Source organism: Spermophilus citellus (genome assembly GCF_964194105.1).
Source record: "Spermophilus citellus genome assembly, chromosome: 5".
Classification (NCBI taxonomy): Eukaryota; Metazoa; Chordata; class Mammalia; order Rodentia; family Sciuridae; genus Spermophilus; species Spermophilus citellus.
In genome coordinates, this window is record NC_138186.1 from 17,434,921 (window position 1) to 17,447,815 (window position 12,895).

Genomic DNA, 12,895 nt, shown 5'->3' on the forward strand with positions numbered 1-12,895 from the left:
CTGAGTTGATTCATCCCAGCACTATCAGGTTGACTTTAGCAGATGGAAATAGTAGCAGCAGTCACAAGCTGCCTTTATAAGGACCTCAGAACTGTGAGATCTTAAGCTGAGACAATACAGGAGTACAACAGCAGATGCCCTGTAAAAGCTTGCATCTGCCACTTGCTAGCTTTGTGTGTGTGTGTGTGTGTGTGTGTGTGTGTGGGCGCGCTGAGGAGTGAACCCAGGAATACCACTGAGATACATCCCCAGCCCTTTGAACGTTTGATTTTGAGACAAGAGTCTTGCCAAGTTGCTTAGGAATTCACTGAATTGCTGACACTGTCCTGGAATTTGTGATTCTCCCGCCTCAGCCTCCCAAATTACTGGGATTACAGGTGTGTGCCACCATGCCCAGCCCAGTTGCTTTCTTTTTGAAGACCCAGTACGTTATTAATTTCTCCTCAGTAAATAATAATATGCAGCTCATGGAAATGTTCAGAAGATTAATGAATTCATGGATGAAAGCATAGGTCTAAGGAAAAGTAACTGACAATATAATAAAAACCAAGAGCTAACTTACTCTCTTCATCATCTATATGACATCTCACATTGGTCCAGTCCAAAATACCTGGTATTTTGATCCAATGCAAGAAATGACATTAAAAAAAAAAAAAAAAAGAACAGATTATCACAGCAACCCAAATCCGACATAGTGGATAGAGAAACTAAAGAAAATTGTAGAGTCATCTTTTAAAGCTTCATAACTGTCATTACTTTCTATAGAAGAGGGTGTGGGCAGATAGGGGGCAGATTTTCCACTGTATATTTCTCTTTGAACAGTGTTACCCTCACCCAGTTGTCTCTTCTTTTAAAAATCACACAGGCAGTTCTTGTTCCTTACATCATTGTTACTTAGAATTATGCAAAATCCTTATCGCGCCTTGCACCAAGCGGATCCTCATTCAAATAACTAAGCACTAACTACGCTAATTGAGATCCAGGGAAACCGCAAGGCGCCGGCCTTGACTGCCGCGAGCAGCTGACTCTCGCGGGAACACGAGGCCCAGGCAACAGGCCACGTGACCCCGCGGGCGGCTGGTACTCTCCGCCTCTCGGCTGTAGCAGCCACGTTGCGGCGTTCGGCAGTCAGGGGAGGGGTGGGGCGAAGGCCCGTGCGCGTTACGTGCGCCGCCCCGCCCCTGACGGAGCCCGGATGAAGAGTAACGCCATTACCGCCGGAGCGGCCGAGAGCACTTGCGGACTGGGACTGGACACTGGACCGGCCGCACCATGAGACTCCTCCCCCGCCTGCTTCTGCTGCTCTTGCTGGTATTCCCCGCCACCGTTTTGCTCCGAGGCGGCCCGGGAGGTGAGGCGAGGGGAGTGGGCGGCGGGGTTGGCAGTTCAGGAGACGCCAGCGACAAGTTTGAAGTTGGAGGCGGCGGAGCTCGGGCTCCTGGGGACCGCGTCCACCTCGCCGGCCTCCCTCCCCTTGCTCCCCAATCCCCGGCTCGTGGTAGGCGGCTGGCGCGCGGGCAGAGTTCACACCCGGCCTGAGCCTTGGTCCCTTCCGCGCGGAGGGCCGTGCCGGAGCGACCTTGCTCCTGCGGGCGGGACCCACGCCTGCAGAGGTGGCCGGAGTTGGGTGGTGTGTGGCCGGAGCTGGAGGGTGTGCGGCCGAAGTCGCAGGCTTGGGGCGGCGGGTGCTGCGCCCGCAGAGCGCTGCAGCCCGGTTTTATTTCTTTCGGCCGCCTCCGGCGCCGCTCCACCCCCATCTTCTAGCTCTTGGGCTGACGTGTCTTTAGCTTCCACACTAGAAGTCCTCCTTAATTCATTTGCTGAAACTCCTGTTTTCTGCACACCCATGCTGTTAGAGCATCGTTTTTCTGGTCCTCTGTCTTCGCTTATCCGCATCTGATCCCTGTGTGTTATCGGGAGGCTTGATTTCCGAAAAACTCCGCATCCTCACCCAGTTGTCAGCCTCTGGTCTAGGTGGACTGCAGAATCCCTACGGAATCTCTCATTCAATGGCTTTTCTTCTTTCTTTCTTTCTCTTTCTTCCTTTCTTCCTTCCATTTTTCCTTTCTACTTTTTGTTGGTTGGAAATCTCGTCTTGTGCTGGGGGACGAGAGTGGACTTTGAGCCCTACTCTATCCCACCCCAATTTATATAGGTTTATTCATTTCAACAGTTAAAAAACTTGGGTGAAAAAACTTAGATGGCAGAACCTAAAAATGTGGAATCTTGGCTTCTTGCCTTGGTATTATGAACTTAGGTGTCCAACTTGTAAAGTGAAAGAATTAGTCTAAGTGGTTACTAGAACCCATTCCATAAGTTAAACTCTGGCCTAATGAATGATGATGTCCAGTGCCCACAAGCTGTTTGGCAAAGAAGAGTGAAGGGACTGGTTTCTGTTTAGTGGCTATGTCCAGAGAGTTTGTTTGTTTGTTTGTTTGTTTTAACTGAAAATGACTTGTAAAATTAGGAAGGTACCATTTTAGCAGTAGGAACTCAAGGAGGTGAAAAAAACTTGCAATGTATAGTACTTAATAAATACCATTTTTCCTAGATATTGCACATGTTTCCCTTTCCACATTTTTTCCCCCTCAACTGAACTGCCACATCATCATTCTTTCTGCTGGAAGAGTTTCAGGAACTTTGAAATGCTTTTGAGGGTCTTGCCAGAAATAGATACATTATGACTTACTTAGAATACTTTTGCCTACAAAATTGATTTATAATTTCTTGGCATTATGAGTGCACATAACTTTTGCTTATAATATTTAAAATATGTTCAAAGCCATATGCAAAAATAATTGGACTCTTTCTTTGCTCTCAACCCTTAAGTTAGAATATGTTTTTACTAAACAATTTGTTTTGTGCAAGCTAGTTTTTTTTTTTTTTTTTTTTTTTTTGGTACTAGGCATTGAACTCAGGGGCACTTGACCTCTGAGCCACGTCCCCAGCCCTATATTGTATTTTTTTTGGAGACGGGTCTCAGTGAGTTGCTTAGTGCCTCACTTTTGCTGAGGCTGGCTTTGAACTCCCACTCCTCCTCCCTTAGCCTCCTGAGCCACTTGCGCCACTGTGCCTGGCACAAGCTAGTTTTTATCATAGGGGAAGATACAGGTATTAGTCATTTTTAGTTACTTGTTAGTAGATTCTAAGAGTTTCAGCTGTTGTAAGCTCTGATGTTTCTTGCCTAGATATTGAGAATGTTGTTTTCTTTTAAACCTGAATGTTTTTTGTTGTTTTATTTTATATGGTTAATGACAGGGATTAAATTTAGGGGAGTTTCTTTTCTTTGCACCAAACTTATTATTTTTTATTTGCTTAACCAGATTGCTTGAAGTTCTTCCTCTGGGATTCAGGGGATCTTCAATTTCTGCAGTTCATTTTCTAGCTGTTGGGTGCTTTTTAAAATTAAACAGTATTTTCTATTAAAATTAACAACCAGTTAAGAATACTAGTAAAATAATACAAGTATTTTTAGATATAGTGTAATTTGTCATCATTCAAGTGGCTGGGGGATTAAGTTACTCCAGAGTGAACATTTTGTTGCTTATACCAAATATTTAAAAAAGTTAGTATTCCAGGTGAAGGATAATTGCTTACTTTGTATTTTATCATTAGGCTCATTAGCAGTGGCACAGGATCTTACAGAGGATGAAGAAACAGTGGAAGATTCAATAATTGAAGATGAAGACGATGAAGCTGAGGTAGAAGAAGATGAACCCACAGATTTGGTTAGTGTTATACTATTTAATACAAAGTTTGGTATTAAAATTTTTACTGTCAGTGGTTTGTTATTATGATCAAAATGGATTGAAGTTGGGTGAATAGGAGCTTGTCATTGAGGATAGAGCATATGTATTGAATTGGGAAGGAGACATGACACACTTAAAGAATGATTCAAGATCATACCAACGGGCATGAATTTAGGAAGCTAAATGTAGTGGGACTAGCAGTGGACCAGGAGTGGACAAATTTGGGGTCCATGGTATTTAGCCTTCAGGCTTCTCTTTCTGGATCTCAGTTTTCTCGCTTTCATTCAATAAGCAGTCATTGAGTCTCATGTAGTGAGTCTGTGCTGTTCTGGATGCTGCTTTGGACAGACGAGATATGTGTGTTGATGGGATGAGGTAAGGAACAGATGATAAATAATATGTAAAATATGTCCTGTAAAGAGTAAGGGGGTTAGAGAAGATCTCTTAGTTGTCTAGCCATGAATTTTTTTACTGTATAATTACAGTAAAACAGAATGGCAGGCTGGAATCATGATCATTGCAGCATGCTTCTAGATAATTTAATTTCCTCTTTGGGACTATTGTAGTCCTATTGTATAGGATAGATGTTTTTTTGTGTGTGTTTATATGGTGTTGAACCCAGGGCCTTCTGCATGCAAGGCAAGCAGTCTACCAACTGAACTATATCCCTAGCCTGAGATTTTTTGTTAATATATATGTTTTTTAGTTGTAGGTAGACACAATACCTTTATTTGATTTTTGTATGGTGCTGAGGATTGAACCCAGTGCCTTACGCATACTAGGCAAGCATTCTACAACTGAGCCACAATCCCAGCCCAGATTTTTTACATAGATATTTTGTTGTTTTGTTTTTCTTTTTGGTACTCGGGATGAACCCAGGAGTGCTCTGCCACTGAGCTACATCCTCAGACCTTTTTTATATTTTATTTAGACATAGGATCTCGCCTAGTTGCTGAGGCTGCCCTTAAATTCATAATCCTCCTGGCTCAGCCTCCCAAGCTACTGGGATTACAGGTGTGTACCACTGAACCCAGCTTTTTTTTTTTTTTTTAAGATGTACATGATAGTATGTTGTATTTTGACATATATACATGGAGTGCAATCTATTACAGGTTTGATCCCATTCTTATTGTTGAACATGATGTGGAGTTAACTGGTCGTGTATTCATATATAAGTATAGGAAAGTTATATCTGATTTATTCTGCTGTCTTTCCTGTTCCCATTGCGCCCAGCATAGGTTTTTTTTTCCTTTCTCATGCTATGCACCTAAAATTTTTCATGACTCTAAATGTTGTAATTTCCTTCTGAGGTTGAACCACCAATTTCCTATTTTCCTGTTATTTTAATATCAAAGTAATTTGCCTTAAATACAGATTTCTTCTTTGATTTCATTTTTATGGGGTATATCTTTCACGTAAGCTAATCTTATCTTGTGATTTATTTTTATTTGTATTTAAAAATTTTTTGGTACTGGGGATTTAAGCCAGGGGCGCTGAACTATAACTCCAGTAATTTTCTTTCGTTCTTTTTTTTTTTTTTTTTTTTTGGTAACTTTGAGACAGTATCTCACTAAGCTGCCCATGATAGCCACTCACTGTCTTCCTCACTCTCCCAAGCAGCTGGAATTAGAGAGGCATGTGCCACCACGTCTGGTTCTTCTTGAAGAAAGACTACCCTGTACAGTTTCTTTCTTTTCACATTTGTTCTCTACTATGGTCTGGTCCCATATATCTAGTGAAACTATTCTTACTAAGGTCACCAGCAACCTGATGGCCAAAATCCTGGACAGAGTCAGGTATGATATTTGAACTCTTTTTAGCATTTTCTGAGTATACTTTCCTTGGATCCTTTAATGTTGGCTTTGGTTAGAATCCTCTCAGTGTTCCTTTACCAGTTTCTGCTTTTTGATCTTTCTGTTACCTTCTCTTTCTCTGCCTACTCCTGTAATGTTCGTGAAACCTTTTTTTAACTACTACCACCCTTTATTAGTGACTTTCTAGCCTCATTTCTGAGCACCATACTGATATCTCCAGCTCTTCACAGGATAGCAGTGTCTGGGTGCTCCATTAAGTACCTCAAATTGTATATGTCCACAAAGGAAGTCAGCACTTAACATCCATCCTACTTCATATTCTTTGAGCTGTTGTCTTGTTAACTTCTTCCATTTCATTTTAGTCTGCAACCCATTAATCATATCTTAGATGTAATTGTTCTTAGTTCTTTCTCAGGTACATTTTTTCCACTTTATTCCTACAGTTTATGGTTTTTCCTACTTGGGGGTCTTTCCCCCCCCCCCCCCTGAGATGCTATTTTGCCTGGGTTGATGTTAAATTCTTGGACTCAAACGATTCTCCTGTCTCAGCTTCCTGTGTAGCTGGGACTTTCTTGAGGGGTCTCTTTTCCCAAAAGTAAAAACTTTTAAATAAATGGTATCATTAAAAATATTTAAAATTCAATACAGTTCCTCATTCATTGAAAGGTTTGAGTGCCTTCTCATCTACAAAATGTTTAAAGCTAGTGAACAATGACACCCATAAGCATCTCAGTTTATGATTGTTCAACTGAAGACATGGTGCTTCTCTCAGGTTTAACATTTTAAATATTAAATTTATTCACATTTTCAGTGAGATACAGTTTTATCATAAAAATCCCATTTTAAGTATACAATCTGATTTTTAGTAAATTAACCAAGTTTTAAGACACTTCCAGTTTTAGGATATTTCTATCACCCCAATAAGATCCTTGATCACTTACTCTTTCTCTTCTCTTTTTCTTGCACTGGAGAGTTATTTCTATCACCCCAATAAGATCCTTGATCACTTACTCTTTCTCTTCTCTTTTTCTTGCACTGGAGAGTTAACCCAGAGGTGCTTTACCATGGAGCTATATCCCTAGACGTTTTTATTTTTTATTTTTTTATTTTGAGACAGGATCTCACTTGAGTTGCTGAGGCTAGCCTTGAACTTGGAATCCTTCTTTCTCAACCTCCCAAATCACTAGAATTATAGGCTTGTGCCCCCACACCTGGCTCGCTCTAAAACGTTTCTTTCAACTTATGTGGCTGAGTCTTTTTTTTTAAATATTTTTTAGTTATAGTTGGACACGATACCTTTATATATTTGCTTATTTTTTTGTGGTGCTGAGGATTGAGCCCAGCGCCCCACACATGCTAGGCAAGCGCTCTACCGCTCAGCCCCAGCCCCATGTGACTGATTCTTAGGGGGAAATTTTCCTTTTAATTAGAATGGAAATTGTTGTAGACTATTAACAAGATCCACAGGGGTGGGCAAAATTTGGCTCCAGAATAGACATAACCTTGCTTATTCATTTATTTTCTGTGACTGCTTTCATGCTATAACCTTGAGCATTTTCAAGAGGGATTTTATGGTTTGCAAAGCTTTATTTACTATTTAGTTTTTTACAGGAAGTTAGCTTACCAACCCTTGATCCAGAATCTTGCAGTTCAAAGTGTGGTCAGAATACTAGTAGTCTTGGCATTTCCTTGATGCTTTTATTAGAATTAAAGAATTTCAGGATTCACACTAGACCCTGAGTCAGATCTGTCAGACTCCTTGGGAATTGGTATGAACATTTAGATGCACTGTTTAAGTTAACTAAAGAGATACAGTGATGTTCATCCCACTAATACTGACAAAGCCATGAAGAAGCAGTATTTTGTCCCAAATCTGATAAAGTGTCTGTATGTAAGTGATCTCCCCCGCCCCTAGTAATTTCTTTTTAATGTTTTCTTTCTTAGGCAGAAGATAAAGAGGAAGAAGATGTATCTGGTGAACCTGAAGCATCACCAAGTGCAGATACAACTATCCTGTTTGTGAAAGGAGAAGGTAATACAGAATTGCTAGTTTTCAATTCAGATGTGAATTTTTAAATGCCAAGCCTGTTTTTTTTTTTTTTTTTTTTTTTTTTTAAGGGAGGGGGGAGAGCATTGGTGTAATACTTAAGGTCTTTTTTTAATCTCCTTTTATATAAGGAGTATTGTGCAAACAAGTATTTTGGAAAAAATCTCATATATATGGGTACCAATACCTGTATAGTGGTATTGCAGGTATTTTAACTAAGGGGAATAATAAATCCTGTCTAGTTTAACTAGAAGTTAGATTTCCCTTTTAAAGATATTGTTTTTTAAAAAAAATATTTTATTTTCAGTTGTAGTTTTGCACAATATCTTTATTTTATTTATTTATTTTAATTTTTTTTTAAGAGAGAGAATTTTAATATTTATTTTTTAGTTTTCGGTGGACACAACATCTTTGTATGTGGTGCTGAGGATCGAACCCGGGCCGCACGCATGCCAGGCGAGCGTGCTACTGCTTGAGCCACATCCCCAGCCCCAGTTTTATTTATTTATTTTTATATGGTGCTGATGATTGAACCCAGGGCCTCGCACATGCTAGGAAAGCACTATACTGCTGAGCCACAACCCCAGCCCAAAGATATTGTCTTTAAAATTCTTTCAAACTACCTCAGCAAAGTAATTTTGCTATATTTTGAGTGTGTAAATATTAGTGAAAATATTGTAGCTTTTGATTAGTCCTTAGTTAGAACCTAGATAACTGTGCTATATTTTAAAAACTTTCCAAGTAGGTCTTGGTTAGAGCCTAGGTTTCTTTAAAAGAAAATACAGATCAAGTATCCCTTACCTGTAATATTTAGAACCGGAAGTTTTTTTGGATTTTCGAATATTTTTGTGTATATATAATGAGGTATCTTAGGGATGGAACCAAGGTCAAAATATGAAATCCATTTGTTCCATATACACCTAAAGGTGATGTTATACAGTTCTTTTAGTGCACTGGTATTTTAACTATAATCCATCACTTGAGTATCAGTTGTGGAATTTTCTACTTGTAACGTCATATTGGCACTCAAGTTTCAGATTTTGGAGCATTTCCAGTTTTTGAATTAGTGATGTTCAACCTATAAATGTGTAATGCCTGATGTTTATTGAAGATAGCTTGGTAGGCACTGTTCTCAATATTTCACAAATATTATTTAATCCTAACAAACCCCAGGGTTACCCAGTTCATAAATAGATCATGGAGACCATATTCAAATCTAGATCTGTCTGACTGCACAACTTATGTCATACTGGATGAAGCTTAGCTTGATTGACAATAACATGATAATTTAACACTTAATATTGAAAATGTGTTCTGTTTTATACTCATGTGTTATAACTTCCACCTACAGGCTACAAAAAGTATAAGTGATTTTCAAAAATTTATTTTTGTAGCTGATTTACCTTCAAATTTGCATTTTTGATTACTTATGTAATTGGATAGGAATTCAAAAATGTAATTTTTTTTTGTTCTAGTACTAACACAAGTGTTCCAATGAACCCCTTAGATTTTTTTCTTTGTCATTTTTCTCTTTACTTGTATAGGTACTCAGTTGTATAACTCCCTACACAATAATCTTGCTACCAGAAGGACCCAACTTTTTCTTAGACCACAGAATTTGGATATTATCTGGTCTGAAGTCAAGATGCTCAGTTCAGCTCTCAAGTTGGAGTGCTCAAGCGTAGACAAAAGAGTGTCAGCATACAATCTAGCTCTAGTTTTTCACTAGTTAGCATGTGCTGGAGTGCTCTCTGGAAAAGGATTCTGAAACCAAGTCTGAATACAGCAGGAAAGTGTGCCAGCGTCCATTAGTAATGTGTGTTGCATTTGTACTCTGAATATGTTCTAATTTTTTTGTCTTTTTTTGTTTCTCAGATTTTCCAGCAAATAACATAGTGAAGTTCTTGGTAGGCTTTACAAACAAGGGTACAGAAGATTTTATTGTGGAATCCCTAGATGCCTCATTTCGTTATCCTCAGGACTACCAGTTTTATATCCAGAATTTCACAGCTCTGCCTCTGAACACTGTAGTGCCACCCCAGAGACAGGCCACTTTTGAGTATTCCTTCATTCCTGCAGAGCCCATGGGTGGACGACCCTTTGGTCTGGTCATCAATCTGAACTACAAAGACTTGAATGTAAGTTCTTCTAAACCTTTTTACTTTTTACTTTTTTTAAAAGGTTAGAGATTGGGGCTGAGGATGTGGCTCAAGCGGTAGCGCGCTCGCCTGGCATGCGTGCGGCCCGGGTTCGATCCTCAGCACCATGTACAAAGAAAGATGTTGTGTCCGCTGATAACTAAAAAATAAATATTAAAAATTCTCTCTCTCTCTCTCTCTCTCTCTCTCTCCCCCCCCTCCCTCTCCCCCTCCCCCTCTCCCTCCCTCTCTCCCTCTCTCTTTAAAAAAAAAAAAAGGTTAGAGATTGTTGGGGATAATTAACATTGTTAAATATTTTTCTGTACAGGTGCCTATTTTGTGGTTGAAACCATGGTAGGCACCAAGGTCGTGAATGTAAATTCGCACATGTGTCTTGGAGTCTATAATTTGGAGGAGAGGTGGTTGAAAACAGTGATGAAACTGCTGAGTGACCCGTACTAGAGGTGTCTTTGTGTTTAGGTACTGTCGCATGAGTGTGGTAGTGACTTGATCTGGATCCTAGAAGGAAGAAGCAATACGCCACACAATAGTCTACTACTTATTTAGAGGTTAATATATGTAATTTGCTCCTGTCATTGCCTGATTTTTGGCCCATTTTACTACTTCTACTTTTTTTGTAGCTGGTTTTTCATCATTTTATATATTCAGACAAAATAAAACCAGCTCTCTCTTTTGGTGGGGGAGGGGGTGATACAGGGACTTGAACCCCAGGGTACTTTACCACTGAGCTATATTCCCAGCCCCCCTTTTTTAGTACCAGGGATTGAACTCGGGGGCATTTGACCACTGAGCCGCATCCCCAGCCCTATTTTGTAGTTTATTTTATTCAGTCAGGGTCTCATTGAGTTGCTTAGTTCCTTGCAGTTCCTGAAGCTGGCTTTGAACTCGTAATTCTCCTGTCTCAGCTTCCCAAGCTGCTAGGATTACTGATGTACGCCACTGCTTCCTGCTCCCAGCCCTTTTTATTTCAATTTTTTCTTCTCTCTTTCTTCTTACTACTAGGGATTGAATCCAGGGGTACTTTACCACTGAGCTATATCCCTAGTCTTTTATTTTTGAAATAGGATGTCACCAAATTGCTGAGTCTGCCCTCAAACTTTTGATCCTCCTGCCTCCGCCTCCCCAGTTGCTCAGATGACAGGTGTGCTCCTCTACATCTAGCTTATAGCCAGATAGTTTTAGCAGCAGGGTTTATGGGTTGGCTTTAATTTATGAGAACCAAATGTCCTGAATATAAGCTGATGTTTTATGATATGTATTTTTATGTATATTCAGTGACTGAACAAGAAACACTAAAATTTTACTTTTGGTGGTTGACGTCTTGGTGAAAACTGTTCTTCAGAGAACACATATGAACAATTTCCTTTTCAAAGTTTTCTTCTTAGAAGTTGTTCATGATTTTCATTATCCTAGTGTTAACATGTTTACCTGAGTTAAATTTCTTGTGCTACAATTAAAATTTTCATTTTTTTTAATATTTATTTTTTAGGTGTAGATGGACACAACACAATGCCTTTATTTTCATGTGGTGCTGAGGATTGAACCCGGGTCCCGCCTGTGCTAGGCGAGCGTTCCACCACTAAGCCACAATCCCAGCCCCTAAATTTTTCATTTTTAGAGTTATTTAGTAGAAAGTAGGAAAGTTTTTTCATTTTTTTAAAAATACTTTTTAGTTGTCAATGTACCTTTATTTATTTATATGCAGTGCTGAGATCGAATCTAGTGCCTCACACATCCTAGGCACTGATCCATTACCCCAGCCCCTGTTTTTTCATTCTTTGTTTTCAAAATATGATACTAAGTTTCCTGAACTTTTATAATTATGTAGTTTGAAAATTATCGATTTTATCATATTTTTAAATAGAACTACATCCAGTTGGTAAAGTGTAGTTTCAGTTTCATTTTGAGTGCACATTGAAAGGCCTTGAAATAAAATTACATAATTAGTATTTAGCAATAAGTGGTGGTTTTGAAAATATACTACCTGTGTGTAGAGCATTGAACATTGAGAACAGCTGTCTATGACCCATTGATTTTTCAAGACCATAACAAGAAAATATTTTGATTCTGAAAATCAGCAACCCATTTATTTTGAAGGAATTGGTTTTCATCCCATTGTAAGTTTAGAACATAATTTTGACTTTTGTTCAGGTCTGTGTGATCTGCCACTGCAGCTACTGTTCTACATTTTCATGCTTCCATCTGTGTGTTGGAGGATTGCAGACAAACTTGAGCTGCAGGTATCAGAATACTCTGTGAGTTTTGTTTCTTTCTGCAAGTTTTATCTCATTTTTACTCTTTCCTTGGCCCTTGTGCCATCTCCCCACTCCTCAAAGAAAGTGGAGGATAACAGAGCTTGAGGCATTTTTATTTTATAGAAGAAATTGAAATCAGAATGTTGAGTCCCTGGCATTGAATTGTGCAAGTATATGATTTTGTAAAGTCTTTCCTTCTAGATGATGAGAGAGCTATAAGAAATCTGTTACAGAGTACCAGTTTTAAAAATTCTTATGAGAGTTCCTTCTCTCAGTGCATTTCAATTTTTGTGAATTTTTTTTTTAAATGTTTATTCTTTACAGGGCAACGTATTCCAAGATGCTGTCTTCAATCAAACAGTTACAGTTATTGAAAGAGAAGATGGGTTAGATGGAGAAACGTAAGTGAAAGTTGTAGAACTTGATCTCTCAAGGCAGAACTAGAGGGCATGTTCTGATTTCAAAGTATTGTTTTTAATGGTCAAAATGGAATGGACTATACAGATTTGGTGAAATCTTTACTGCATAGATCCATACTGTATGTGATTCTTATATGTATAATACCAAGCTAGGAAAGATGATTCAAACTGACGAAAAATCCTTTAAAAGGTAGTAGTTGGCTTTCTGTCGTAAATTCTTTTCTACTCCATGTTTTCTGAAGCTGATCATTAGCCAAAGCTAAGATATATGCCTCTAAAATTACTGACTTTTTGTAAATTATATTTTATCTTGAAAAATATGTTCTTTTTGAATGGTGAATCATTTCTTATTTCTTACATATGTTGACCTAAAGTAATTTTTAAACCCAGTTGCACAGAATAAACTATAAAATTATGAAATGTGTTAGAATTATAGTTGTAATTAGCTGTGG

The 12,895-nt window shown here is 38.9% G+C and overlaps 1 protein-coding gene across 3 annotated transcripts in view; it reads left to right on the forward strand.

Annotated features, from left to right (window-relative positions):
• The first annotated feature begins 1,172 nt into the window (after positions 1-1,172).
• SSR1 (signal sequence receptor subunit 1) overlaps positions 1,173-12,895 on the forward strand; it is a 38,802-nt gene continuing 27,079 nt past the window's right edge. The window contains exons 1-5 of one of the 3 annotated variants that reach the window (XM_081296030.1): positions 1,173-1,351; positions 3,616-3,728; positions 7,508-7,595; positions 9,486-9,748; positions 12,349-12,425. In XM_081296030.1, coding sequence (XP_081152156.1) covers positions 1,273-1,351; positions 3,616-3,728; positions 7,508-7,595; positions 9,486-9,748; positions 12,349-12,425 — 620 coding nt within the window. In that variant the 5' untranslated portion in view covers positions 1,173-1,272. The remainder of the gene's footprint in view (positions 1,352-3,615; positions 3,729-7,507; positions 7,596-9,485; positions 9,749-12,348; positions 12,426-12,895) is intronic. The other 2 variants (XM_081296031.1, XM_081296032.1) reach the window with 2 other exon arrangements.